Source organism: Oxyura jamaicensis, chromosome 2 (assembly GCF_011077185.1).
Source record: "Oxyura jamaicensis isolate SHBP4307 breed ruddy duck chromosome 2, BPBGC_Ojam_1.0, whole genome shotgun sequence".
NCBI lineage: Eukaryota > Metazoa > Chordata > Aves > Anseriformes > Anatidae > Oxyura > Oxyura jamaicensis.
The window spans coordinates 158,105,075-158,117,497 of NC_048894.1; the positions used below are offsets into that span (position 1 = coordinate 158,105,075).

Sequence of the window (12,423 nt, forward strand, 5' to 3'; positions counted from 1 at the left end):
GTGGGGGCGGCCCCGCGGCGGGGCGCTGGCGCTGGGGGCGCTCGGGGCGCTGGCGGCGGGCGGCGGGGCGGCGCTGGCCCTGCACGGAGCGCTGAGCGCCGGCGAGCTGGAGATGCACCCCCCCAGCTTCCCCTGGAGCCACGGGGGGCTGCTCGCCGCGCTGGACCACGGCAGGTGCGGGGGGGGGGTCTCGGGGTACCGGGGAGAGGGGTCGGGGGGAGCCCGGAGGGGTCGCAGGGGGGTGGGGGGGGACCCGGAGGGGGCCCGGGGGGGCCGGGGAGGGGGGACCTGGGGAGCTCGGGGGAGTCTGGGAGGGCCCGGAGGAGATCCGGGGGGGACCCGGAAAGGGTCCGGGAGGGCCTGGAGGAGGTCCAGGAGGGGACCCGGAAGGGATCCGGCGGGGATGCGATGCGGGGTCCAAGGGGGTACCTGGAAGGGTCCCGGGGAGGTCTTGGGGGGGACCAGAGGGATCCTGGGAAGGTCCAGGGGGGCTCCTGGAGGGGTCTGGGGGAGACCTGGGGGGGTCCGGGGTGAGACCCGGGGGGGTCCTAGGGGATCCAGGGGCAGCCGCGGCACTGAGCGCTCTCCCCCGCAGCGTGCGGCGCGGTTACCAGGTGTACAAGCAGGTGTGCTCGGCCTGCCACAGCATGGAGTACCTGGCCTTCCGCAACCTCATCGGCGTCACGCACACCGAGGAGGAGGCCAAGGCCCTGGCCGAGGAGGTGAGCGAGCCCCGGCCCCCCGCCCGGCCCCCCACCCCCTGCCCGCGGCTCAGCGCCCTCCCGCCCGCAGGTGGAGGTGGTGGACGGCCCGGACGAGAACGGGGAGATGTTCACGCGCCCCGGCAAGATCTCCGACCACTTCCCCAAGCCCTACCCCAACCCCGAGGCGGCGCGAGCGGCCAACAACGGGGCGCTGCCCCCCGACCTCAGCTACATCGTCAACGCCCGGTAAGGGGCTGCCGTGCCGCGGGCATGGCTCGGGGGGTCCGGACCCACTCGGACCCATCGAGGCAAGGAGGAGCCCGGCACCGCCACCCGCACCCGGGTCCTTGCAGCCCGATGCTGACATCCCGGGGTTTGCGTTGCAGGCACGGGGGCGAGGACTACATCTTCTCCCTCCTCACCGGCTACTGCGACCCCCCGGCCGGCGTCACGGTGCGCGAGGGGCTGCACTACAACCCCTACTTCCCGGGACAGGCCATCGGCATGGCCCCCCCCATCTACAACGAGATCCTGGAGTTCGACGACGGTAAGAGGGGGCCCGTGGGGCGCGGAGCCGGCCCGCGGGGGGTGCTCAGCTCCCTCCTCCCTCCCCAGGCACTCCGGCCACCATGTCGCAGATCGCCAAGGACGTCTGCACGTTCCTGCGGTGGGCGGCGGAGCCGGAGCACGACCACCGCAAACGGATGGGTTTGAAGGTCAGTGCCGGCCTGCCGGGGGGCCTGGGCGAGGGGCGGGCAGGGGGGGAAGCTCCGGGGGGCGGCGCTGCCCCCTCCCTGGTGCTCCAAGGGGCCCCAGAGCCGTGCAGTGCAGGGGGGGCCCCGTGGGGCAGAGCGCTCGATGCCTTCCTTCCCCCAGATGCTGATGATCTCCAGCCTTCTGATCGCCCTCACCTACTACTTGAAGCGCCACAAGTGGTCGGTTCTGAAGAGCAGGAAGATGGTTTACCGGCCTCCCAAGTAGAGGGGGGAGAGGGGTGCCCCCGCCTCCGCCCTGCGGCCCCTCGGGGGCACGGGGAGGAGGGAGCAGGGGGCACCGCGTGCTCCCTGCGTGCACGGCAGCTCGGTTATTTAACGGCGCGCTCGGCGCCCGCGGGCACTGCTGGCCACACGTGGGGGGGGGGGGAACGGTGCCTGCGCGTGTACGGTGTGGGGACGGGGAAATAAAACCTGAATTGCCAGCTGGGAGGCAGAGTGGGGTCTGTGCGTGTGCTGCGGGGCTGCTGCTGCCCGGGGAGAGGCTGCGCCCCCCCGGTGGGGCGCTCTGGTTAATGCACTAACCCCGTCCTGCCCATCCCCGCTGCGGAGGCAGGCCCTGGTGCTGTGACAGGGCTGCAGGTGACACCATGGCACGCAGACAGCTTTATTAGGATGGCACACGGCCGTGGCACGCAGCCTTATGAGGATGCCCCGCACCGCCGGGACGCGCCGGGAGCTCCGCTGCCTGCAGGGGCTGCGTGGAGGCCCTGCGGCACCGCCTGGGGCCTGGCCCCTGCCCGCTCCCCTCCTGTCCATCCCCGGCTGCCGCCAGCCCCGAGGGGGACGTGGCCCTGCGGCCATCCCTGCGACCAAAAGCGTCTCTCTAGGCCCTGCTGGGGCCGCGCTGCAGCTGCGCCAGCTCCAGCGGCCCCCGGGCCACCCCCGGGGCGAGGAGCACGGCTCCCGCCCGGCTGCTTGGAGCCCCCGTCCCACGAGGCTGGGCCAGGCCGAGGCTCAGTGGCAGTTCTGGCAGCGCGGGTGGCACCTCTGGCCGTTGACGTTGCAGCGGCACCCGCCACTGGTGTCCCCGGGACCCTGGTGGGGAGGAGAGCGGGTCGGGGGGGGGGCCCAAAGCACCCAGCCCTGGGCCCCCAGGCCCCGCTGTGACCAGGGATGGGGACCATGAGCTGGGAAGGGACCGGTGTGCAGGGAAGGGGGGCTTCCAGCCCCAGGCGCGCTTACCCCCGGCCCCCAGCGCGGCCCCTTGGTCACCCAGCAGATCTCGGTCTGGCAGACGGTGCAGCGGATCCAGTCGCAGCCGTCCTTCTTCTGCACGATGATGTGGCACGTGGGGCAGTGCATGGCCTCGCCGAGCTGCACCAGGGTCTGGGGGGGAGAGGCAGCAGTCAGGGACCCAGGGACGAGCCCCGCACCCCCCCCCCCCCCATCAGCCCCATCACCCCGCGGTGCTCCCACCTGCAGCATGTCGCTGGTCTGCCGGGCGGCCGCGTCGTTCTGCGCCCGGAGCTGCAGGTCGTCCTGGTACTGCCGGCAGTTCTTCCCCTCGTGGATGGCCTTGGGGGGGGCAGAGGTGCAGCGCTCAGCCCCGCCGCAGCCCCCCGGGGCACGACGCCGAAGGGGGAGGCGCGGCCGCCCCCCGCTCACCTTGCAGAGCAGGCAGTTGAGGGCCTGGCAGATGGGGCAGCGGAACTCATTCACCGAGTCCTCGTAGATGCACCAGCCGCGGCAGTCCGTGGTCTTGCAGTGGAAGCTGTTCTGCGTGCGCCGCTCCGCCAGCACCAGGCTCCTCTCCAGGAAGCGCCGGTACTCCTCCGGCGACACCAGCTGCGGACGGGGACAAGGTCAGGACGCGGCCCCGGGCACCCCGGCGCTGCCCGCGGGCACCACTCACCGCCCGGATCTCGCGCTCCTGGAGGTGGCTGCTGCAGGCGTAGGCGTCGTCGCGGAAGGGACAGGCCACCTCGGGCTCCTCGCTGTAGTTGATGACCTGGCGCAGGCAGTCCCTGCGGGAACGGGCGCGCCGTCACCGCCGGGGCAGGGGGCTGGGGGCCGCCCCCCCCCCTCCCCGCGCCGCTCGGCCCCGCGGTACCTGCAGAAGTTGTGCAGGCACTCGCGCAGCAGCACCCCCTCGCCCGGGGCGACCTGCTGGTAGCAGATGCGGCACTCCAGGACCTCCCGGTTGGGCACCAGCACCTCCTCCTCCAGCTGCAGCAGCTGCTGGAAGTTCCTCAGCCGCTCGGCCTCCAGCGCCTGCGGGCAGGGAGCGGCTGGGTGAGAGCAGCCCCAGCCCGGCCCCTGCCAAGCCCCCGCGCCCCCAGGCCCCCTCTGCCCGCGCCGGGTGCCCCGGGCAGGTCCCTGGGGCAGGGCTGGGGGGCTGCATCCGCTCTGCCCCTGCAGGGCCCTGCTCCCTGGGAGGCCACGGGGCCCCCATCTGCCCACCCGTCTGATACCGGGACCACAGAGCAGTTTGGGGCCGAGGGCCCCTCACAGACCACCCGCTGCAGCCCCCGCCGTGGGCAGGGACATCTCCCAGCCCTTCAGGCTGCCCCCAGCCCCATCCGGCCCGACGTTAACACTGCCGGGGCTGGGGACCCCCAGCACCTCCGGGCAGCCTGGGCCAGGGCCTGACCGCCCCCGGGGGCAGAATTTCTGCCTTATTTCCCACCGCCCCCCATCCCCTGTGAGCTCCGAGCCATCACCCCCCACCTCCGTAACTCCACAAAGGGACCCCCCAGGCTCTCCTGCAGCCCCCTCGGGCATGGGCAGCCTGCGGGAGGTCCCCCCGGAGCCTCCTCCTGCCCAGGCCCAGCACCCCCAACCCTCACCGGCCCCACGGCGGAGCTGCCCCAGCCCCGGGCACCCCCACGGCCGCCCCGGCAGCTCCGTGTCCCCGCGCTGGGCCCAGCGCTGCAGGGGCGGGCTCGGGAGAGCAGGGCCAAGGGGCACGAGCCCCCCTCGCCCCCAGCCCTGCTGCTGTTGGCACAGCCCAGGGTGCCAAGGGGGGGCTCTGGGCCCCCCGCGCACGGTGCTGCCTCGTGTCCAAGCTGCTGCTGACCCTACCCCTGCTCAGGGAGCGCTGCAGCCCCAGCCCCGCCACTCGGCACGTGGCTCAGGACGGCCCCATTGCCCCTGCTCTCGTGCAGCCCCCAAGCAAGCCCCCACCGACTCCTCTGACACTAAATTTCATGAAACCCACCCAGAACCGCCCCCCCCCCCCCCCCGAGCAGCCCGTCAGTGAAGGTGGCGCAAGCAGAGGGCACAGCGGCGCTGGTGGGATAAGGCTTTAATAAGGGAAGGGTTTCTCCGCGCGCCTGCAGCGCGGTCACGCGTGGAGCAGCGGGGCTCATCCTTCCCTGCAGCCCAGAGCCGCGGGGGGAGCTTTTTGAACACAAAGTGCATCGGGGAGCCACCCAGTTACTGTGTGCGGGGCGGCGAGCAGCGCAGGGCTGGGGGCTGGCCCTGCTGCCGTGACCCCATCCAGCTCCCAGGGCCACCACGCTTCTTCGGACCCCTGGCACACTGCTCCCCGGAGCCACCGCGGCACCGCACGGCACCGACCGCTTCCCCCGGTGCTGCTGCCTCTGCCCTGAAGCCCTCACGAAGGGGCCATGGCACGAGCACGGCCACGCTCACCTCCAGGCATCGCCACGCCAGAGGGGGCTCAGCCCGCAGGCGAGCCCGCCGGGGCAGCTGGCAGCGGGGGCTGTGTTTGGGGGGAGAACTGGGCGGCCAGGGGGAAAGCAGAGCCCCCACGGTGTGCCAAGGCTCCCCTCATCCAGCACAGCCCCAGGGGGCTGGCGGGGGCCGGGTTCACAGCCCACAGAGCTCCCCCCCAGCCAGCACCGCGGGCGCAGCCCAGCCCCGTCCCTGCAGCGTTCAGCCCTGCCATCGAGGGTCCCGGCCCCTCGCGCTTGCCCGCAGGGAGGTGCCGTGCCTACAGCCCGGACCCTCGGTGGCCAGCGGCCGGGGGAGCCGCTGAGCGCACGGGGGCGGCGCGGCGGGCACTGGGCCCTGGCCGGCGGGGCGGGAGGGGGCATCCGGGTCGGCCAGGCACGGGGCGGCTAGCAGAATTCGGAGGACAGGTTGATGAAGTCATGCAAGGAACCCGAGCCCAAGACGCAGTGCGCAGCTGAGCCATCCTCTCTCCTTCCCTTTTCCTAGCGGGGTCCCAGCACAAGAGAAAAAAGAAAGAAGAGAAGGTTTGGTCAGTGGCTGAGCCCGATGCCCCCGAGCCCCGCAGCGCGCTCCACGATGGGGCGGGGGCTCCCAGCAGAGCCCCCACGCGCGATTCTACAGCGCCTGCGGGAAACAGCTTCCAGCAGACAGAGCGCAGCCCGACAGCGGCTGACACGCACCTCGCTGCGCCAGGAGGAAAGAGGAGGAACGGCCGGAGCGCGAGCTGCGTGCTTCCCGCAGCGGCACCGTCCTGGGACCCTGCCCTGGGACCCTGCCCTGCCCAAAGCTGTCACTTGGGTGGCCACAGGCACCGGTGACACCGCTCAGAGCCCCGTGCGGTGGCCGCACAGCGGCAGGGCCAGCAGTGACCCCCCCCTAGCAGACACCAGAGCACGCCACGCTCACAACGCAGCACGTCGTCGAGCCCCGCGCACCGCGGCAGGCACCGCCCGCCCCGCCGGGGGACGAGGAAGGGGCCGCAGCAGCCCCTCCTTGCTGCCACCCGCGGTGCTGTGCCCGCTTCCCAGCACGGCGCAGGATCCGCTCGCCCACGGGACGCCTTCCAGCCCTGCCAGGCACCGATCCTGCCCGGCAGGGGGGCACAGGGAGAGCGGCCGCTCCCCGGGCCGAGCCGTGGGCCCCGGTACCTGTTGGTACTGCAGGATGCCCTCCTGCTCCTGCTGGATCCTCCACAGCTCAGTTTCGTCGGGCTTGTAGCTGCAGGGCACCACGTAGTCGTCCGGGCGGTCCGTGCTGCACATCTCGCAGCCCGGCCGCGTGGGCTTGTTGATGAAGGTGCACTTGGGGCACGACCAGCCCGCCTGCGGAGAACACGAGGAGGTGAAGGAGCTGGGAAAAGCCTGTCGGAAGGGAGAGGGGAAGGAGACCGGGGGGCGGCCACCCTCCGCCAGCAGCACCCAGCGCAGCGTGCCGGGGGAAGGAGCCTCGGGGGGCGCAGGGGCACCCACCTGCACCGGCGAGGGCAGGGAGGCGGCAGCCGACGGCGGCTGGTTGCTGACAAGGTCTCCGATCTGCATCGTGTCCAGGTGCTGGCTGATCTCACTGATGTCCATCTTCCTGCTGGGGTCACTCCCCCACGCTGCAGGGGGAACGGGGACACCGGCACGTCTCAGAGAGGGGCAGTGGCCAGGCACGGCCGAGCCGGGACGGAGCCCCCTGGACGTGCTCGGCACGGAGAGCGCGGGCACGGGGTGCGCTCCTGAGGCCGAGGGGATCCAGAGCCTGGCTCTGCTCAGCACCAAAGGAGCTGCTCAGCCCCTCAGCACCTGCACGGCAAGGTCTGAGCGAGGGCCCATGGCCAGGAGAACACCCAACACCCATTCGGGGCCGCGCGTGTCCTCACCCACACGGGAGCAGAGGCGACAGCAGTGCCCCAAACCCTCCCTCCCACACGGTCTGGCACCCGCAGACCACACGCCGCGGGAAGGCAGGGAGGATTGGGGCAGGATTGGGGCAGGATTGGGGCTGTCCCCCCCGGCCCCCAGCCGAAGGGACGGGCAGCAGTACCTTTCCTGGGGGACATGCTGGGCAGCGTGTTGTATTTGCGCTGCTCCCCGGCGCCGTCGTTGAGCGAGGCGATGGAGTTGAGCAGGAGCTGTGCCTGGTCCTCCTCGTAGCGCTGCTGCGTCAGCTCGGCCCTCTTGGCCGACAGCAGGTACAGGAAGGCCGTGTCCCCATCCCTGCGGATGCCGTACGAGGAAACTGTCCGTTCATCCACGCACAGGCACTGCCCGATGATCCACCGCTGAACCAGGGGGTGGAACCCGTAATCCTGGAACACCTGGGCGGCGGGAGAAGCTCAGAGGTAAGCCCACCGCGTCCCCAGCACACCTTCCCGGGAGCTTCCCACCCCGCCACGGGGCCCGGCAGGGGATGGAACCGAACCACCACGCATCGGCCGGCAGGAGAGCCGGTGCGGAGCCGGCTCCACAAAGGGCGAGGAGCGGGTGGGAAGCCCCCCCTGCGGCACAGCGGGCACAAGCACTTCGAAAAGGGGCTGCCCCGACCCCGGGGCTCCAGGGCCCTTCCTGGGGGGCTCAGCACCCCCAGACCCTGCCCCGTGCCCGGCTGGCGAGGCGCCGGCTCCGTACCTGCTGCTTGAGTGTCGCTATTGTAGTGTGAGCCTGGACCCTGAGGATGATGCTGGCAGACGACGTCGCATCCTCCACGCCGACGTTCATGCTGGAGCAGAGACGAAGGTGCTGTGAGAGGATGCCTGCCTGGCTCGGGGCTGGGACGTCCGACGGCTCCGAGCCCGGAGCACCCAGCCGCTGGCTGCGCCTCGTGTTTAACAAGCTCGAGGGACGTGTTTTCCCCCGATTTTGTCCACTCTACGTCAAACTATTTTGTTTGTGGCCTCCCTGTGCCAACCGTTTCCACCACGTGCTTAGAAACGGTGTGGAGAAACCTTTCCTTCCCCCTGCTTTAAGCCTGGTGCTGCCTAAGTTCACTCGGCCCCTCCGTTGATCTGCTCCCGGACACGTGGACAAACACCCCCTTTCTCCGCACCCCCCCCCGCTGCCTCTCTCACGCCAGAGCCGTGATCTTTCCGCCCGTCCTCCTGCAAAGGCTGTTGTGTGCCTGATCCCCCCCTGGCCCCGTATCCGACACGGGCAGGGGTCTGCCCTTCGCTCCCTCGCCTTTTCCTAACAACCCCGAGCTGCCCGAGGCCGCCGGCCCTGCCCGAGCTGCAGTGACCGAGGCTTCCCCGCCTGCCCCACGGTGCGGGCTGCCCACGGCTCTGCGCTCCTGCGCTTCCCCCCCCGTAATTTGTGGCTCCAGGTGAGCACAGCTCCCCCGGGGCAGCTCACAGACCGCTCTGGGACCTTAGGGGTCACGCAGCCCGGCCACGGGCAGGCACACCTCCTGCTGCAGTGGGCTGCCCACGGCCCCGTGCAGCCCACACCAACACCTCCACTTCTCCGGGCAGTGCCTCGCCGCCGTCATGACGAGGAATTTCTTCCTTAAACCCGAGCCAAATCTGCCCTCTTTTGGCCCAGAACCATCGCCCCTTGCCTTGCCACCGCAGGGCCCGGGAGGCGCCCGCCCGCCGGCGCCAGGGGCTCACCTGATGCCGTCCGAGGGGTAGTTGGACTCCTTCAGGAGGATGCTGAGGGTGGCCTGCTGCCGAGCCAGGGCCACGGCGCACTGCGCGGCCGCCTCCTCGTCGCTGTCCTCGATGGCCTGCGCCAGCTGGAGCGCCAGCTCCTCTGCAGGGACGGGAGGGAGAGCCCTGCAGCCGCGGCACCGCGTGGCACAGCCTCGTGTCCGGCCCGGAGCGGCGCCGGGGAGCTGAGCAGGGCCGGACCCAGACGGCAGCGGGGAGCAGCGGGAGCTCTGCAGAGGCTCCTAGGACGTGTGCCGGGCAGCCGGGGGGCGAGGGGGCAGGAGGAGCCGCTGAGCTGCGCCCTGTGGCGCGGGGGAGCCCCACGGGGCATTCCTGCAGCCCCTGCAGAGCCGGGGTGCGTGGCCCCCCGCCCCGCAGAAGGCTCCATCCCACAGGACTCGGACTTTGCACCCAAAACTGTCGGCCCAGACCGGGGAGCGGCTGGAGCTGGAGAGGAGCCCTCGTCTCCTGCGGCAACTCCCGGCATGCGTCAGGAGCCGAGAAACCTCGCCCCTCAAATACCTTTCCTGGAGAGCTCCGAGAACAAAGCTTCCTCCGGGTCCCGATCGGCGGAGCTGCCGCCGGCTGCCGCGGGCAGGGACGAGGCCTGGGAGGCCGGCAGGCTGCTGTCGGAGGCTGCAGGAAGAGCAGAAGGCGTTGCTACAGGTACCTTCTGTGCACCAGAGCAGGGCAGCGCCGCTGCCCCGAGCGGTGACCGTCACCCACGGCCGTCCCCACGCAGCTCCACGGGGAGCCCCGGGCTGTGCGGGGCAGCTTGAGGCGAAGGCAGAGCTGACCCCGACCCCATCCCAAGGGCTCACAGGGCTCAGGCAGCAGCGGGCAGCCCGCTGTCCCTGCGAGCACGGGGCTGCTCTGATGGAGGGGAGGAGGCTCTGCGCCCCCCAGCCCCACGGGGCTGCTCTCCTCTGCCTCCCAGCGAGCAGCTTCCCTCCCAGCCCACCTCGGGGCCCCAGCACCCCGCCTCGCGTGGCCTCCTTGTCCCCTCGGGGCTCCACAACGCCACGAGGCCCTCAGTGGTCCCCGGGCTCCAGGGCCAGGTGTCCCTGGGAAAGGCTCGGAGCACGGCGCGCTTCTGCGCTCGGAGCCTCAGGGGTCGCCCAGAGGGCTCCAGCCCCCCCCGGGAACACGGCGCCGCTGCCCGAAGCAGCTGGTGGGGCGCGGGCCCAAATTATTCGGAACAATATCAAAACAATTGTTAAAATCGTGTCCCTTGGCCCACCCCGCGCGGGGCACGCCGGCCACCCCAGGCCAGGCACCGGGAACGGAGCACTCGGCGCACACGAACCCCACGGGGCCGCCCCCCCCCCCCCCCCAGGCACCGACCTTTCTGCACCTCCCGCAGGGAGCTGCTGACGATCGTCCACCACTTCTGCGCCTCCCGCTCCTCCTCGAAGTTGAACACCATGGGCTCGTCCAGGGAGCCGAAGACCACCAGCTCGTGGCACGTGGGGCTCTTCACGGTGTAGGAAATGTCCTTGAGGTCGTACTCGGCGATGCTCTGGGGGGAGCAGAACGGCGGGGGGGTCACGGCAGGAGGAAGGCACGCCGCGCGCCAGCGGTGCGCCCGGGGAAGGGACAACCCCTGTGACATGGTGCAGGGGACACGGGGACATCCCTCCCCTCACCGGCACAAGCCCCGAATGAGGCCCTGCTCACAAAGCAGCCCCGTGTCCCGTGCCCTCAGACCGGGGCTCCCGGGGGCGATTCCTTCCCGGGCACAAACCGGGGGGAGCCCCTCCACGCGCACCCCTGCGCTGCCCGCTCCTGAGGGGCACCAGGAGACCCCCTCCTCACACAGCCCGGCCCAGTTCCCAGCCCAGGGGTCTCCCTCGGCTCTGTCGAGGTGGGAGCCCCTCGGGAGCAGGAAGCCGGCGAGCGCCGCCCGCCCTGCGCAGCACCGGAGCCGCGACGGCGCTGGGAGGAAGCCGGAGAAACCGCCGCCAGTTTCCTCTCCCCTGGTCCCAGCCCGGCTTCCTGCCGAGCCCCCGGGGCCGCTGCCCCGTCCCGTCACCGGCACCACAAGGGAGGGAGACAACGGAGAAAGCCAACGTCTGCCAGCGAGAAAGGTGGGGCAGGGCGCTGCTTGCCTGAGAGGGACCGCGGTCGTAAAGAAGTGCGCTGTCGTCACGGGACACGGCTCTGCCAGCACGGCATCGCTTCGCCCGTCCGCATGAATCTGGGGTTACACCGACCGCCCGGCACACGGCGGGCTCCGCACCGACCGCCCGGCCCACGGCGGACTCGCTGGGTGCGATCGCAGCTCACGGAGCGCCACAGCACCTGGATCTGCTTCCAGCGCTGGGGCCCGGGTGGGAGGGCTGGCACAAGAGGCCAAATTCACAAGGCAGCCTTGGGCACGCGAGCGGTTCTGGGCCGTTTGGATCCGTTCCTTCCCCGTTTTATTGAGACACGGGGGGGTCCGGGGTGCCCACTGCTCTCTCTCCCCGTTCCCAGAGGCCGCCCGCCCGTTGTGGAGCCGATGCCCGCACCCACAGCGCCAACACCCCAGGGCAGGAGGCGTCCCCGAGCCGCGGGGCGAACAGCTCCGGGCCCGGTTCCTCGGTGGGCTGTGGGACCCCCCCGCACCCCGCTTCCAGCCCTGTCCCTGGGGTCCCTGGGGAGCAGCCCCGGCCCCGCGTGCCGTGGGAACGGCCCCAGGCAGGCCGAGAACGGCCAGCGCGAGGCCAAGCGCCTCCGGTCATCCTCGGGGCACGGGGGGCTGCGAGGGGCCGAGCTGGGGATGGGCGGGGGGCACCCGCGGCTCCCGGACCCCTTCGGGGGGAGCATGCATGGACCGGGGGCTCTGCTGCCGTGCCCCGGGGGGGGCTCGGGGCAGGCCCTGAGCAGGGCAGGGGGACACCGGGGGCGTTGGGCAGCCCCGAGGCTCCGGGGCCGGTCCGTGGTGAGCGACCCCCGGCCCCACCGAGAACCTGCGGCCGTGCTCGGTGCCACAGGGGGCGGCAAGGCCCACCGGGAACGAGGCCCGAGCACACCGCCAGGCACCGGGGAACCGGCCGGGCATGGGCACGGTGCCCGTGAGGGGCACGGGGGGGTCCGGCCCCACACCGCCCTCGGGGGGCACAGCGGCGGCTCTGCTGCTCCCGGCCCCCCACAGCCCACAGCGGGCTGGGCACCGCCACCGGGCACCTGAGGAACCGGGCACTGGGGAACCGGGGAACCGGGCACCGGGGAACCGGGCAGCCAGGAACCGGGCACCGGGGAACCGAGCAGCCAGGAACTGGGCGCCAGGGAACCAGGCACCGGGAACCGGGCACCAGGGAACCGAGCACTGTGAATCAGGCACCGGGCACCGGGAACCGGGTAGCCGGGAACTGGGCAATGGGAATCAGGCACCGGGAACCAGGCACCGGGGAACCGGGCAGCCAGGAACTGGACACCGGGATCCGGGGGACCGAGGAACCAGGGGACCGGGCAACTGAGGAACCGGGCACCTGAGGAACCGAGGAACCGGGCACCGGGGAACCGAGGAACCGGGCACCGGGGAACCGAGGAACCGGGCACCGGGCGCCAGGGAACCGGGCACCGGGAACCGGGCACCAGGGAACCGGGCACTGTGAATCAGGCACCGGGCACGGGGAACCGGGTAGCCAGGAACTGGGCAATGGGAATCAGGCACCGGGAACCAGGCACCGGGGAA

At 71.8% G+C, this 12,423-nt stretch overlaps 4 protein-coding genes across 11 annotated transcripts in view; 3 read left to right on the top strand and 1 right to left on the bottom strand.

Moving 5' to 3' along the window:
- Positions 1-4: 4 nt before the first annotated feature.
- On the top strand, positions 5-1,913 carry LOC118161676 (cytochrome c1, heme protein, mitochondrial; the record flags this gene model as incomplete). Its single annotated transcript, XM_035317234.1, has 6 exons — positions 5-174; positions 596-722; positions 793-950; positions 1,091-1,251; positions 1,320-1,420; positions 1,581-1,913. Coding segments are annotated over 6 exons (822 nt in total), but the record flags the coding sequence as incomplete, so codon positions are not given.
- A 284-nt stretch (positions 1,914-2,197) lies between these two features.
- SHARPIN (SHANK associated RH domain interactor) overlaps positions 2,198-12,423 on the bottom strand; it is a 20,499-nt gene continuing 10,273 nt past the window's right edge. The window contains exons 2-14 of the mRNA XM_035316694.1: positions 10,089-10,261; positions 9,267-9,380; positions 8,706-8,847; positions 7,729-7,819; positions 7,145-7,418; positions 6,586-6,716; positions 6,265-6,438; positions 3,531-3,691; positions 3,333-3,444; positions 3,086-3,265; positions 2,897-2,995; positions 2,663-2,806; positions 2,198-2,515 (exon numbers count right to left, since the gene is read on the bottom strand). Of these exons, the coding sequence (XP_035172585.1) occupies positions 2,435-2,515; positions 2,663-2,806; positions 2,897-2,995; positions 3,086-3,265; positions 3,333-3,444; positions 3,531-3,691; positions 6,265-6,438; positions 6,586-6,716; positions 7,145-7,418; positions 7,729-7,819; positions 8,706-8,847; positions 9,267-9,380; positions 10,089-10,170 (1,785 nt within the window). The 5' untranslated portion in view covers positions 10,171-10,261 and the 3' untranslated portion in view covers positions 2,198-2,434. The remainder of the gene's footprint in view (positions 2,516-2,662; positions 2,807-2,896; positions 2,996-3,085; positions 3,266-3,332; positions 3,445-3,530; positions 3,692-6,264; positions 6,439-6,585; positions 6,717-7,144; positions 7,419-7,728; positions 7,820-8,705; positions 8,848-9,266; positions 9,381-10,088; positions 10,262-12,423) is intronic.
- The window catches only part of HGH1 (HGH1 homolog), a 15,527-nt gene continuing 13,272 nt past the window's right edge, over positions 10,169-12,423 (top strand). Inside the window, exon 1 of the mRNA XM_035317235.1 lies at positions 10,169-10,227. Coding sequence (XP_035173126.1) covers positions 10,169-10,227 — 59 coding nt within the window. The remainder of the gene's footprint in view (positions 10,228-12,423) is intronic.
- The window catches only part of MROH1 (maestro heat like repeat family member 1), a 58,825-nt gene continuing 58,194 nt past the window's right edge, over positions 11,793-12,423 (top strand). For all 8 annotated transcript variants that reach the window (XM_035316689.1, XM_035316692.1, XM_035316690.1 and 5 more), the window contains exon 1: positions 11,793-11,800. The gene's annotated coding sequence lies outside the window, so the exon portion shown is untranslated. The remainder of the gene's footprint in view (positions 11,801-12,423) is intronic.